The sequence below is a fragment of the Budorcas taxicolor genome, chromosome 4, assembly GCF_023091745.1.
Source record: "Budorcas taxicolor isolate Tak-1 chromosome 4, Takin1.1, whole genome shotgun sequence".
In the NCBI taxonomy this organism is placed as follows: domain Eukaryota; kingdom Metazoa; phylum Chordata; class Mammalia; order Artiodactyla; family Bovidae; genus Budorcas; species Budorcas taxicolor.
The window spans coordinates 62,465,780-62,481,896 of NC_068913.1; the positions used below are offsets into that span (position 1 = coordinate 62,465,780).

General features: G+C 40.7%; 1 protein-coding gene across 1 annotated transcript in view; it reads left to right on the forward strand.

Annotated features, from left to right (window-relative positions):
- Positions 1-6,376: 6,376 nt before the first annotated feature.
- AOAH (acyloxyacyl hydrolase) overlaps positions 6,377-16,117 on the forward strand; it is a 194,556-nt gene continuing 184,815 nt past the window's right edge. Inside the window, exon 1 of the mRNA XM_052639026.1 lies at positions 6,377-6,497. Within this exon, the coding sequence (XP_052494986.1) occupies positions 6,377-6,497 (121 nt within the window). The remainder of the gene's footprint in view (positions 6,498-16,117) is intronic.

Genomic DNA, 16,117 nt, shown 5'->3' on the forward strand with positions numbered 1-16,117 from the left:
ATTTCATGCCTGAAATCACCATCTGCAGTGATTTTGGAGCCCAAAAAAATAAAGTCTGACACTGTTTCCTCTGTTTCCCTATATATTTTCCATAAAGTGATGGGACTGGATGCCATGATCTTATTTATCTGAATGTTGAGCTTTAAGCCAACTTTTTCACTCTCCTCTTTCACTTTCATCAAGAGGCTTTTTAGTTCCTCTTCCCTTTCTGCCATAAGGGTGGTGTCATCTGCATATCTGAGGTTATTGATATTTCTGCCAGCAATCTTGATTCCAGCTTGTGTTTCTTCCAGTCCAGCGTTTCTCATGATGTACTCTGCATAGAAGTTAAATAAGCAGGGTGACAATATACAGCCTTGACAGAGTCCTTTTCCTATTTGGAACCAGTCTGTTGTTCCATGTCTAGTTCTAACTGTTGCTTCCTGACCTGCATATGGATTTCTCAAGAGGCAGGTCAGGTGGTCTGGTATTCCCATCTCTTTCAGAATTTTCCACAGTTTATTGTGATCCACACAGTCAAAGGCTTTGGCATAGTCAAGAAAGCAGAAACAGATGTTTTTCTGGAACTCTCTTGCTTTTTTGATGATCCAGAGGATGTTGGCAATTTGATCTCTGGTTCCTCTGCCTTTTCTAAAGCCAGCTTGAACATTTGGAAGTTCACAGTTCACGTACTGATGAAGCATGGCTTGGAGAATTTTGAGCATTACTTTACTAGCATGTGAGATGAGTGCAATTGTGCGGTAGTTTGAGCATTCTTTGGCATTGCCTTTCTTTGGGATTGGAGTGAAAACTGACCTTTTCCAGTCCTGTGGCCACTGCTGAGTTTTCCAAATTTGCTGGCATATTGACTGCAGCACTTTCACAGCATCCTCTTTCAGGATTTGAAACAGCTCAACTGGAATTCCATCACCTCCACTAGCTTTGTTCGTAGTGATGCTTTCTAAGGCCCACTTGACTTCACATTCCAGGATGTCTGGCTCTAGGTGAGTGATCACACCATCGTGATTATCCAGGTCATGAAGATCTTTTTTGTACACTTCTTCTGTGTATTCTTGCCACCACCTCTTCTTAATATCACCTGCTTCTGTTAGGTCCAGACCATTTCTGTCCTTTACTGAGCCCATCTTTGCATGAAATGTTCCCTTGGTATCTCTAATTTTCTTAAGGAGATCTCTAGTCTTTCCCATTCTGTTGTTTTCCTCTATTTCTTTGCATTAATCACTGAAGAAGGCTTTCTTATCTCTTCTTGCTATTCTTGGGAACTCTGCATTCAGATGCTTGTATCTTTCCTTTTCTCCTTTGCTTTTCACTTCTCCTCTTTTCACAGCTATTTGTAAGTCCTCCCCAGACAGCCATTTTGCTTTTTTGCATTTCTTTTCCGTGGGGATGGTCTTGATCCCTGTCTCCTGTACAATGTTACGAACCTTATTTCATAGTTCATCAGGCACTCTATCTATCAGATCTAGGCCCTTAAATCTATTTCTCACTTCCACTGTATAATCAGAAGGGATTTGATTTAGGTCATACCTGAATGGTCTAGTGGTTTTCCCTACTTTCTTCAATTTAAGTCTGAATTTGGCAATAAGAAGTTCATGATCTGAGCCACAGTCAGCTCCTGGTCTTATTTTTGCTGACTGTATAGAGCTTTTCCATCTTTGGCTGCAAAGAATATAAGCAATCTGATTTTGGTGTTGGCCATCCAGTGATGTCCATGTGTAGAGTCTTCTCTTGTGTTGTTGGAAGAGGGTGTTTGCTATGACCAGTGCATTTTCTTGGCAAAACGCTATTAGTCTTTGCTCTGCTTCATTCCACATTCCAAGGCCAAATTTGTCTGTTACTCCAGGTGTTTCTTGACTTCCTACTTTTGCATTCCAGTCCCCTCTAATGAAAAGGACATCTTTTTTGGGTGTTAGTTCTAAAAGGTCTTATAGGTCATCATAGAACCATTCATCTTCAGCTTCTTCAGCGTTACTGGTTGGGGCATAGACTTGGATTACTGTGATATTGAACGGTTTGCCTTGGAGATGAACAGAGATCATTCTGTCGTTTTTGAGATTGCATCCAAGTACTGCATTTCAGACTCTTTTGTTGACCATGATGGCTACTAATTTCCCTATAATATTTGGCATCATATAACCCATTCTATAGTTAAATAAGCTGATACTCAGAGAGGTGGATCAGCTTGCCCAAGAACATACAGTAAGTGCTGAAACCATGATGAAGATGAAAGCTCACCTGATCCTAAGGCCAGAATGCTTTTTTACAATAATTTTATTTACTTAATCATTTTTGGCTGTGCTGGGTCTTCACTGCTCTGCGGGTTTTCTCTCGGTGCAGCGAGTGGGGACTACTGTCTAGCTGCAGTACTTCTCATTGCTGTGGCTTTTCTTGGTGCAGAGCACAGGCTTTAGGGCACGTGGACTTTAGTAGTTGCAACTCCTGGGCCCTTGAACACAGGCTCAATAGTTGTGGCACACGGGCTTAGTTTCTCTGCACATGAGGGATCGTTCTGGATCAGGAATGTCTCGCGCATTGATGGGTGGATTCTTTACCACTGAGTCACGCCCCCCCCCCACCCCCCCCCCCCCCCCCCCGGCCCCGAATGCTTTTAATCAGCCGGCATGCCCCCTTGTCATGGATTAATTTAGGATTTCCGTAGCAGGGAACAGAAGAGACTGAATGAAGGTAGAATAAATAAACTCTGACTGCAGAGGAGGGGCCAGCAAAGGATCTGGGCTTGGTTTGAACAGAGGGTCACCGCAGAGAATCCTGGGAAGCCAGAAGCATGGAGACGGATCCTTGGCGTCGAGAAGAGGAGAAAGTCAAAGAGAAGAGGCGCTTTTGAGAGAGCACCAGATTTTACAGTATCTCCTGTCACCCAGGTCAGTTTTGTTTGGGGCTTTTGTTTTTGTTTTTCTGATTAAGGAACTTGCTGTGAATGAGGTGACTGAGGCCAGTTCTGTTCGAAAAGTAATCAGGAAGCATATTCAAATAGAACAAACCACAACAAACCACTGGTGTTACATTCAAGAATTTATAAATCCTCAGCCTTCTGCCAGCAGGACAGACTGTGATTCGAATCCAAACTCTTCTGGTGAAGTAAGTAACAAAGTGCTTCAAGGAAGAAATCTCATTTTCTTAAAAAAAAGATTTTGAGAAAATCAGAATTGGGGCCTCTGACAGCAGGGGGTCCTCAGGGGACGTTATACAGGGTCCAACAAGGGTTTTTTTTGTGAGAAACCACGCCATAGGTCCAGGGCCTTTCAGCAAGTTGTGCAGAGATTCTAGGCCACGTGCTCTCAGGGCCCAGTGAGATGGCCAGGGGAGAGGAGACCAGGCAGTCTGAGAGAGTCTGTGCAAACGGTAGGGCCCACCGCCTCCACCCCAACTTCCACCTCCACCTGGGCAGCTGGAGGCAGGGTTTGTTTAGTGGTGTATAGGCACATGCACTCCCTTCAAGATCAATTAGCAAGTCATTTCCTGATTTCTGTGTTCCTCTTTTGACCCTGCCAACTAAGAATTCACCCTTCAAGCATGAAAATCACCTCTATTTAGGGGAAACCGACTATATGCTGACATTCCCCTACAGCTGAGGAATTTCAGCCCTGGAAATGGCAAAGGACTGTCTCCACACTGCACAACTAAGCCCAGGATTCCCAGTATAGCCCGCCCTGCCTGAAGCCGAAGCATCCAGTCTGCCTCAGGACCATGATTCCAGGAGTGCTTGTGGATGAAACTACCTGAGTTTGTGCACACATGACCACGGGTCTAAAACTTGCCCACTGTCTTAACACAGAAATTTCCCTCACCCTGAGGTGGCCCAGTCTGGCTCACAGCTATATACCTAGACTAGGAGACCCTCAAGAGGTCCAGTTTGTTATTGTTGTTGTTTAGTCACTAAGTAGTGTCCAACTCTTTGCAACCCCATAGACTGTGGCACTCCAGGCTCCTCTGCCCATGGGATTTTGCAGGCAAGAATACTGGAACTGGTTGCCATTTCCTCGTCCAGGGGATCTTCCCAACCCAGGGATCAAACCTGTGTCTCCTGCATTGTAGGCAGATTCTTTCCTGCTGAATTACCAGATAAGCTGCAGCAGGCCCAGAGCCTGTGCCAGTGGCTCTTTCTGAACCTATGCAAAGATTCCTCACCCACCTATTGTTAGCAAACTACCCTCTGTGTTCCTGGAGGGCTGTCCTGCACACAGACAGTGTTCAATAAGTGCAGCCTTTAATAAATGCAGGCAGTATCATTTTCTTATATCTTGGCCTGCAACTACTGTGAATGTCTTACAATAATTCTCTTGAAATCTGGCCTCGGGTGCAGATTTCCTCATACTCCTGCTGGGATAGCAGTAACCAAAGCTTTGTTTTACCAAACACTTCTTGAAGGGCACACTGCTTTATAGCGTGAATCCATTGTCTATTTTAGTCCTTCCTGGAATCCTGATAAATATTATTATCCCAACATAAATGAGGAAACCAAAGGTTTAGAAAGGTTCCACCACTGGTCTAATACTTGACCTAGAAGTGACCATCAGACAGGATAGCTGAACAAGTATCTTTTTGTCTTTGCAGGCAGTACTAGTAATAACTCTATGATTCTGCCTCCTCAGGAATTCTCTAGAATTTCCCTAGGTCCTGACACCTCTGGTGGTTCTGGTGACCTCTAGAGTTTCCCTTGGCCACAGGGTCAGGGACCTTGCAAACCAGCAGATCAGCCTCAAAGGAAGTCAAGGGCCCATGATGAGCAAGACATTTTTGGTAGTCATTGATCCAGCCAGTGCTGGGGACTTAAGGAGGGAAACACTCTGGTGTTTGTCACAGATTCAGAGATTTGACAAATTGGCATTTGTTAAACTAATGCTTACACAAGGAATCTTCAAACCATAAAAATTGGTATCTCCTACATCCTAGAAAGAATACAACTCTAAAATTCTACCTGCTACTTAAAATGTTACTCCTTAAGTAAAAGCAGGGGGAGGAGGAGGAGAAGAAATCTTTACCAATTTTGATTTCTAGTAAATGTTACTAGAAATATTATATTTAATTAAATATTTAAAATAATTAAATAATTTTTAATATTTTTATGTATTTGGCTGCTCCCGGTCTTAGTCACTGCATGCAGAATCCCAGTTGCAGCATATGGGATCTAGTTCCCTGATCAAGGATAGAACCCTGGCCCCCTGCATTGGGATCGTGGAATCTCAGCCACTGGACCACCAGGGAAGTCCCTTGATAGCTTTTATAATATTTTATAAAGTTTATAACAAGCTTTCTTCAGAGCCTAAACAGGGAGAATGTTAATTGCTTGATCCCTAGGCCCATCAGATTGTGGCCCTTTGCCCCAGTCTTCTTATCTTATTGGATAAGAAATAGCTTGTGACTTTGCTCTATCCTATTTTAGAACAAAGCATTTAGATTATATGTCTTTATCTATAGTCTGGTTGAGTTTTCAGTTAGGTGGGTTTTTTTTTTTTTTTTTCCTCATAAAAATAGCATTCAGTTCTCATCTTCAAAGTAGAAAACCAGCCTCTCAAAAATGAATGAATCATTCTCAGGTGAGGGATCTGAACATACTTTGAAATTCTTCAGAAAAGAGATGTATCATACACAAGTAAAAATGAGTTGATTAATTTCAGCTCATTTTTTTTAAATTAGATTGAAAATCCACCAGTGCCAAGTGCCCCATGACTATCTCATTGTTCATTTTCTGAACACCAATGAAAGGCCCTGGGAAAACTTGAGCCTTGAAGGAATAATCCAACATCTCCAAAGGAAAGTGACTACTTGACCAGAACATCCTTTAACCAGCAAAGGAGCCAAATCTCACCATATAAAACAGTTTAAAGCAAAACGATATAACTTCTGAATATAACAGATGGTAATTTCTACAGTCTGAACACTGCTATCAAATTGCTAAAGTGCTGTGTGTTTGTGGTTGAGGTTTTCTTCTTCAGTTTTACTTTTAGTTTAGCATTGTTTTGCAAGAAAGAAAGAGGAAGAGCTGCCTAACCAGGTCACAGGATGATTCTGGGAGGCTTCAAGGTTCCTAGGGTTCACCGCCACTGACTTCAGCCAGCAAGTGCAAAAGCACTCTTGGCTGCCTCAGCTGCAACCTGCGGCAGTTTTTCCTTCAGTTTGCAGCTTAGAAGAATTGTGCACCAGGGGCTCCTCCAGCTCTTCCCAGACCCAAGCCGTGTGGCTCCCTCTCTGGGTTCTACGTAGTGAAAAGTGTGCATGTGAGTGTGGTGTGTGTGTGTTAGAGGACAAAAGAGAATTGGAGAGAGACTAATCTGTTCTTGGGCCTCAAATCCAGCATCCCTCAGCCTGCAGCTTCTGTTGCCAGCCTGAAGTCTCCTGATATAATAGCTCCGAGATGAAATCTCCTTGGAAAATCCGTATGGCTCTTCCTCTGCTTTTTCTCCTGACCCTTCACACCCTGGCCTCTTCAGTCTATGGCAACTGGCCTGACACCAGACACTCCAATGCCTGCATAGGTAAGTAATTATTCTGTGCATTTTTTTAAAAAACAAACTCAACTGTTTTTGTTTTTTGTTTTTTGTTTTGGAGAAGGAAACCCACTCCAGTGTTCTTGCCTGGAGAATCCTAGGGACGGGGGAGCCTGGTGGGCTGCCGTCTCTGGGGTTGCACAGAGTCGGACACGACTGAAGCTACTTAGCAGCAACTGTTTTTACTTCTTATTTACTTCTTTTTCGATATATAACTTTATTTATTTATCTTTGGCTGCACTGGGTCTTCATTGCTGTGCTCAGACTTTCTCCAGTTGCGGTCAGTGGGGGCTACTCTGTAGTTGTGATGTTCTGGCTTCTCATTGCGGTGGCTTCCCTTGTTGCAGAGCATTGGCTCCTCAGGTTCAGTAGTTGAGGAGTGCTTGCTTAGTCGCCATGAGACATGTGGAATCTTCCTGAACCAGGTATCACATCCGTGTCCCCTGCCTTAACAGGCGGATTCTTAACCACTGAACCACCAGGGAAGTCCTATTCTGTGTATTTTTAATGTGAACATCATGGGGTCAAATTTTTGGCTTTCATAGAAAACCACCTATTTAATGGCATCCATGGCCAAAAGAATCCAGTTAACGTATCAATAACCTCACTAGCAGAGAAAAATTTTGAGTCTTAAGGTAAGCATTCACTCTGTATGCAAATATGTGCGTATAGAAGTGTGCTATATAGTTGCTAGCTTGAATTAAAAGTGACCCACCTCATTGGTGATTGAAATCTTTTCCCCCTGGATGGCAACTGTAAGAGCCTGAAATTCTCAGCTGCCTTTCAGGACAACAGGCAGCATTACATATCAGAAAGAAGGTAGACTTTGACCTTTGAACTGCCGCCACCCCCTCCTCCTCTGCTCCATCCTGTACAATCTGAAACTTTGAGCAACTTATTTAACACTTCCATTCCTCTGTGTTACCCACTTCATGGGGATGCTGTGAGAATTGAGATCGTACATGTAAATTTATGGTGTTTGCACACAGTAAGGATTCAGCAATCTTAGTTTTGTTTCTTTCTGTCAGTGAGTCCAGGGTTGGCAATAAACAGTCACCTGAAAACATTGAACACTGACTGAGATATGGCTCTTTCACTTAACTTTTATTGAGGTATTTTATTTCCAAGTTGTTGTTTGGTGTTTTTCTTTGTTTGTTTGTTGTTGTTGTTATTGTTTTGGAGAGGAGTAAAAGTAGGGTAAGACCTTTGATATTCACATCATACCTGGAGATTCCCAACAGGCTTTCACAGGGTCAGTCCCTGGAGCCAAAGTCTGAGTAGTAATTATTCGATGAGCAGATCCCCAAATTAAATCCTGGCTTAAGAAGCCAAGAAAAGAACTCGAGGGATAAGTATAGTGGCCATCTCTTACAAATGAAAAGTTTGGATGAATTATTTCTGGAGACTATAGAGAAAATTTCTGATTTAGTCTTATTTCCTGAAAAAAAATCATGATTTCTGGTCATTATACACGGTAAAGAACACATCCCTGGTCTCAGAGTCTTCTTTTAAATTAAAACCTTAAGGCCCAGATTCCATGAGAATCTATTCTCCACAGGCCTCGAAGCAGAGATCTGTGGCCCCATTGGAAACATGCCTAGGAGGTTGTCCCACTCAATATTTGGTTCCATCCAATAATGATTTACCACCTTCTATTTTCTCAAAACAAATACCTCAAGCTTATAAAACAGAAATGCTCTTGAGAAAGGCTTAAGTGAAATCAGTTTTATTTCTAGGATGGTTGAACTGAGATACTTGGTCTTCCACTTCCATAAAGTAGACAGAATACACTCATTTCCTTTCCTTCTCCATTCCCAGTGAGGCATAGAGAGTTAGCAAGAGGTGTTGAGGGGATCCTAGGATGTGGTTGTTTTGATTATATATTACTGCAAAACAAATTTTAAAATAACCATTTTGTCATACCACAATTTTGTGGGTCAAGTGTGAGCCTTCAGCAGTTGTGGTGGTGGGAGGTATCTCCTGAAAGGGGACCTGAGGATGCCCTTAGTCACTGGCCAAATGTGGAAGTGTCCTAAGAAGCAGCAAAGTAAGCTCACTGCACTCCCAGCTGGTGGTAAGAGGGAGAGCCTCTTGGAGAGGGTGGGAATAAAGGAGGAATTGCCAGTTGGACTTCTGCTAATCTCAACAACTTTCAGATGAAAAAGCAAGACTATGTACCATCCAACTCATTGGCTCCCATAATCCAGAGTTTCCACATAAGAGGTCAACCCACACAGAGAGGGTTTATCCTTCTGACTGTCAAACTAACTTCCTGGAAGAGAGAATCTTGGCTAAGTCTTTAGGTCAGTGAATAAGAGGCAGGTGGGAGTGAAGAGAGCTCACAGTGCAGATGTGGCTACCAGTTTCGTGGAGGGAGGTGGCAATGCTTGTGGAAGTGGGGGCTGTCGTGACTGGAGAGATGCTCCACAAGAAGCCACTGTAGAAGTCACTGAGTGACTGAGCCAACATCCCCAACATCAGCAACCAACCACAGCGCCTATGCCAGGACGAGCTTTGCAGTGGGAACCAACCTGCAGATCTGGAGGCCATGGCCTTGAACATATTCCAGAATCAGAACTAAGCCATGCAAAACCCTAATGGCCTCTTTCCCAAGTTTTACCATAATTTCTTTGCACTGAACTATACAGTTCATTTGATCACCAAGCAAACTCTGATTCTACTGTGCTGGAATGGGCAGGGCCCCTTTCTGGTGCTTTTCAAATGTTATGAAATCAATATTAAGTCATGTTCATTTTTGCAAAACATTGTTTTCTTTACATGGGTGATTTAGGGGCAAAATAATCCTTACACTTGAAGTCATTGACATTTAAATGTATTCGTTGACTTTTGAGGTTGTTTTTGTTTTTTGTTTTTATTTAAGCCCTATTTAGTGCTCAGGAAGCTTTTCAAAGAGTTGAAAAAAAAAAAAAACAACCTTTTTTCCATCATTAATGTTTGGTTAAATATATAAAATGCCTTGGGAGTAAGTTAAAACCTCCTCTCCCAACCCCCACATTACACATATAATGGTCAGGGATGACTTTATGTTTGAATGATAAACAGGAAGTGATCCTAAGCGTTCAGCCAGCAGGAATGGTAAAGTAACAATGTCACTGACAAAAGTAGGAAAGATCTAGACAGAGCCAGCAGAGAAGGTTGAAAATCTATGATAACAATTTACATGGACAGAAATTTTATTTTCTCTATTTTTCTGTATCTGAACACTTGTTCATAAACCATCACAGTCACTGCTGAGGACAGAAAACATTTCATCTTTCCACTCGCAGGTTTAGATTTAGTCTCTCTGGAAAATTCAGGGCTCTTTTCCTTCTGCCCTCTCTGAGGGTTGCTCTAGTTCTTGGGGAGAGACTGTGTGTCACCCTGACTCTTACAGTCCCTGGCCCTCAGAGCTCCCACATTGAAGGGTCATGGCTGGCGCAGTTCTTTGGCTGGCATTGGCAGTCCACAGTCACTCCCTGCTGATGCCTGCTCACCTTTACCCTCAGGCCCTGCTGAGGCTCGAGGTGTAGCCATATGCCCTCTGGTTCCCAGCTGCAGCTTCATGCAACCCTCTGCACTTTGTCCCTCACTTTCCCATTTCCCCTCTCCTAAATCTTCTACTTTTTTTTTTAGATTATCATAGAATTTAACCCCAACCTTTGCGCAGATGGTACGTTTCTGATCACCTCAATTTTTCACTAAGCTCACATCTGCCTTTTGTTTTTCTGGCTTGTTCTGGGGTCATACCCCTGCAGAGAAGACCCACAAAGACATTCTAGAGAGAGGGGCACAATTCTGGGGAAAGATCCCAAAGTGTGCAAAATTGAAAAACAGTGGACAGTATGCTTTTCCTCAAGAAGAAAGTGAATAAATTCTTTTTTGGAGGGAAAGGGAGACACAGTAAACTAGATCATAGTTTAAATATACTATGAGAAAGAGGAAAAAAAAATGTTGCAAAACATTAAGTGGAGTGAAATCCCCCAGAAATTATAATGTACCCACCTCTCTGTTTATATAGCTGTTGTCCCAGATAGGATGAACAGTGAAATGCTAATTGTGGTTGTGTGGTTATCGGTGAGTAATGAGGTTACAAATGATTTGTAATTTCTTTTCAGCACTTTCTGAATATTCCACATTTTCTAGATGAGCTTGCAAAAACGATAGTAAGACATGGTGGTTAAGAGTAAGAGAGCTTGGACTCTGGGCTCAGACTGGCTGGATTTGAGTCCTAACTCTGCCTCTCTGTACATATGTGACATAAGGGCACAGCTTCACCCTCTGTACCTCGTGTCCCCTGTCTATAAGATGAGATTACATGGGACCTGCATCCTAGGATGGTGTGGAGGCTTAGGTATATATTCATACCTCCATTGTGTCTGACTCTTTGCCACCCCACGGAACTGTAGCCTGCCAGGCTCCTCTGTCCATAGGATTGTCCAGGCAAGAATACTGGAATGGGGTGCCATTTCCTCCTCTAGGGGATCTTCTTGACCCAGGGATCGAACCCTGGTATCTTACATCTCCTGCATTGGCAGACAGGGTTTTGTTTTTCTTTTTTTTTTTTAACCATCGAGCCACCTGGGAAGCCAGGGTGATGAGGAGTAAATACACATGAAGGACTTACAACTGTGCTCAGTACATAGCAAGTACCCAAAGGAGTTGTGATTATGTACTCTTTGGGAAATCAGTAAAAAACAGTAGAAAATATGCTATAGAAGGCCTAAAATTAAACCTAATATGAAGCAAAGAGGCCCGAGCAAACTGAATAATTACTTGTCAATCTTTATCTGTGTAACTACAGATTCTCAAATCTTGGCTATCTTATTGAAAGATTCACTTACGAAAAAAAAAAAAAGATTTCATAGTCTATTAGCTTTCTATTGCTGTGTAATAAATTGCCATACATTCTTCAGTTTAAGACAACGTAAATTTACTGTCTCACAATTTCTGCACATGAGAAATCTGAACATAACATAACTGGGTTTTCTGCTCTGAATTTTACAAGGCTGAAATTGAGATGTCAGCTGGGGTTGCAATGTGAGTTGAGACTCAGGTCCTCTTGCAAGTTTGCTGGTTGTTGGCAGAATTTAGTTTCTTGGATTTTCAGGACTGAGTTCCCATGTACTTACAAGGTGTCAGCCAGGATCACTCTCAGCTCTTAGAGGCTACTCCTTTACAAAGGAAGTTAACAACATACCTATTTCTTTAAGAACAGCATGGTGGATCCTGGTGTGCTGCCGTCTATGGGGTTGCACAGAGTCAGACACGACTGAAGCGACTTAGCAGCAGCAGCAGCAGAGGAAAAAAAATCCTCCATGTTTACAGGGTTCACCTGATTATGTTGGGTCCAGTAAACTTGACTAACTCAAAGTAGACTAACTAAAGTCCTTAACTGCATATGCAAAATCTCTCTTATCCTGTGTGCTAAGTCACTTTAGTCATGTCCAACTCGGTGCGACCCCATGGACTGCAGCCTACCAGGCTCCTCTGTCTATGAAATTGTCAAGGCAAGAATACTGGAGTGGGTTGCCATGCCCTCCTCCTGGGAATCTTCCCAACCCAGATATCAAACCCAAGTCTCTTATGTCTCCTGCATTGGCAGGCAAGTTCTTCACCACTAGCACCAAATGGGAAGCCCCTCTCTTGTCACAGAACATAACATCATCACAGAAGTGATATCCAATCACATTCTAAGGTTCTGCCCTCACTAATCTTATCATTCTGCCAACCACTCATAGAAATGATTAAAAAAGAAAAGTCTCCAAACTAAATGCTGAAGAGTATTGCAAAAGAGAATGTATGTGACTTAATCCCAAAGTGATTCACCAAATAGGCATGACTGCTGCTGCTGCTGCTGCTGCTAAGTTGTTCAGTCGTGTCCGACTCTGTGCGACCCCATAGACGGCAGCCCACTAGGCTCTCCTGTCCCTGGGATTCTCCGGACAAGAACACTGGAGCGGGTTGCCATTTCCTTCTCCAGAGCATGAAAGTGAAAAGTGAAAGTGAAGTCGCTCAGTCCTGTCCGACTCTTCCTGACCCCATGGACTGCAATCTACCAGGCTCCTCCATCCATGGGATTTTCCAGGCAAGAGTACTGGAGTGGGGTGCCATTGCCTTCTCCGTGACATGACTATATAGTGGAAATTAATAGATGAAGAGAATGCTGTGATTGAAGGTTTTGTTTTGTTTCTGACGGGGAAGGGGTTGATAAGGGTCAAGCTTTTTTCTCCCGGCCTTCACACTCAGAATTTGAAAAAAAAAACCAAATTACTCCACTATTATTCCCTTTCTCTCATAAACTAATTGTTCTTCAATGTTAACAAAGAGGACAAATCTTCCGAATCTTTCCCTGGACAAAGTCCTTTTTTTAAAAGTATGATTCCCACAATTTAAAAATGTCAAATGTTAATTAAAACAGATTATATTGCCCTTTAACATAAGCCCCAGATTCTTTCAGATATAAACAAGTACAAGAGGGAATTCTGATTATTATGGTATGAGGGGCTGGTGAGCCCTCTGTGCAAAAGGTCAAGCATAAAACTGGAAAGACTGTCTTAAGCAACCATTTTGGGACACTAAAAATCAACCATCAGACCACAATGAATTGAGGAATGTTTATTCTTGAAAAACTGCCTGCACTTCAGGAAGAGCAGTAAAACTTTGACCTTTTTGCCTGAGGCTGCTCCATCTACTCTGGCCCTCAGCTTAGTTAGTGAGAACAGAAGTTTCATTATCGTGGAGCTGTCTGCGAAAACCAGCAGGTCTACTGCTAATGGGACAGACTTGATTCAGCCAGGATTCAAAGATGGCTTTGTTGGCTAAAAGTGATGGACTCTTGGGAATTAACAAGGAGAACACGCAGTTTGCTAGCTTAAGGTTTTGGCCCTAGGTGAGACAATGAAGATCAGCCAGAAATTTAACAGTGAAGCCCTAGTAATGTGAGCATCATAGAAGGCCAAGATAAGGTCTCCACACATTCCTGATTGATTTGGAAACTGTACAAGTGTTGGGAAGACCTGAAAGAGCCTAAGAAAAGTGACGCCAACTTAGCCGCAATTTTGAATGTATTCACCAACCCATTTAAATTCATTCCCTTTTTTTCATAAAATATAAGAGGAAGGAATACTTTCCAGATTATTCCATCTTTTACATTATATCAAATCCAGACAAAGACATCACAAGAAAAGGAAATAAGAGACCGATATCTTGTATGAACATAGACACAAAAATCCTTTAAAAACTGCATCCAGCAACATATAAACTAGGTTATACCCCATGATCAAGTGCCATTTATCCTAGGAATGCATGGTTGTTTTAAGATCTGAAAATCAATTACTAGGATATACCAGATTAGTGGAATAGAAGCTATAACTATATTATCATCCTGGTAGAAATTGAAAAATAATTTGACAAAATCAATCACTCACCCATGTTAAAACCACTCAAGAAGTTATGAAAGAAAAAGGAACTTCCTTAACATAATAAAGAGCATCTATGAAAACTTATTACTAATGTTATCTTTAATGAGGGAAGACTGAATGCTTTTCTCTGAAAATCAGAAACATGGTAGATGTCTACCTCACCATTTGTACTTAACATTGTTTTGAAGATTCTATTCAGCTTAATAAAGAAAGAAAAATAATTTAAGCAAGCAAATTGGAAAGAAATAAGTAAAACTATATCTTCAGACATGTTCCTGAATATATAAAATCCTGAGGTATTTACAATAAAAGTACTAGAATTAGCAAGTTTAGCAAGGTGGTAAGATTCAAGATTAATATAAAAATTAATTATATTTATTTATATTAACAGCAAATGTTTAAGAACTGAAATTAAGAAAACAATTCCATTTATAATATGATAAAAATAGGAATAAATTTAACAAAAGAAATGCAATTACTCTACACTGAAAACTATAAAACATTGTAAAGAGAAATTAAAGGTGCTTTACAGAAAAGGAGAGATACTTCAGGCTAATGGATCAGAAGACTCAGTAGTGTTAAGATGGCAATACTCTCCACATTGATCTAATAGATTAATTCCTTCAAAATCCTAACGTCTTTTTTTTTTGTAGAAATTGTCAAGCTGATCCTAAAATTTGTATAGAAAAGACAAGAAGCCAGAATGGCCAAAAATTTCAAAGAAACCAGTTGGAGAGCTGACACTATTTGATTCCTTATTCCAAATCATACATAATTATTAACTCAAAATAGATCTTAGACCTCAAGGTGAAAACTAAAACTAAAAACTTTCAGAAAAAGTACAGAAGAAAAATCTTTGTGATTTTGGACTGGGTGAAGACTCTTGGATATGACATCAAAAGAACTATTCAAAAAGAAAATATAAGATGTACTTTATTAAACACTTTGTTCTCCAGAAAACATCATTAGAAAGTGAAAAGAATATTAAGAAACTATATTCACAAATCATATAGACATCAGTACAGCGATTATTATTTTAGTTAACACAAATGATAATTTTCACTTTCAGAATCCAAACTTTTAATGTATGCAGTGTGATACTCAGCAGTGTATAAATTTCAAATTTCAATAGATCTGGGTAGGAATCACTAGCTAGCCCATGAGTGGTTGAATCAGTGCTTGTCTGAAAGGCCTCGGGTATATTGCTTAACCTCTCTGAGTCTCATATTTCTCATCTGTAAAATGGGAAGTACCAATCTCATGAGGTTGCTGTGAGGATTAAATGAGGTATAGTTTGTGAAAACACCTAGTAGAGAGGTGAAAGAACAAAGGTATTTTCATAATCTCCTAAAACTTATTGCAGTAGAAAGCAACTATTAAAAAGCTTATTCAATGAGAAATTGTTTGATAAAATTCAATTTATTGGGTTTTTTTTTGTAGCTATAAAAGAATATATGACTTCCATAGAGATTTTAGAAAATACAGATATTTTTAAAGAATGTAATGAACTGTAGTCCCCAAACTCAGATGATCACTATTGATATTCAGGTATATTTCCTCGCAAAACCATCTAGGTTTATATTTATAATGAGTTTAGATCTTGTTTTATTGTTTTATTTAATTTCTAAATTTGGATTGTTAAGTAGACAAGTAAAAGTAAACACCTTTTTCTTTCAACAAAATGTGAGAAATTTGGCAGTATTAAGCTGTTGCTGGCAGGTGAGAACTTCTCAAGTTAGCAATTAAGTTTGTGGATAAAAATGATTGGGCATAGTCTAAGATTATTTTTCTATCTATCCATTTACTCATTATTTGTCTACCCTTCTTTCTATTCATCCATCTGTCCATCTATCCACCCACCCATTAATCCATCTTTTTCTATCCACCCATCCTCTATCTTAAAATTCAAATATAAAAGTAAATGAAAAAATAAAGTTAAACTCTTCTGAAACAAAATCTGATTGGTTAACTTCTTTGATAATAAAATCTGCCATTTAGGTTTATACAGAGGACATTTTTCATAGCTTTAATGTACTATATCTGCAGCTCCAACATTTGACAAAAATGTCTGTGAGGTACACAATAAGATAAAGAATTTTACCTCAAATGTTGTATAGGCAAGAGTGTATTGAAAAGAACAATATTTCATCTTGCCAATTGTTTCTGAGCATATTAGTTTTTAACAAG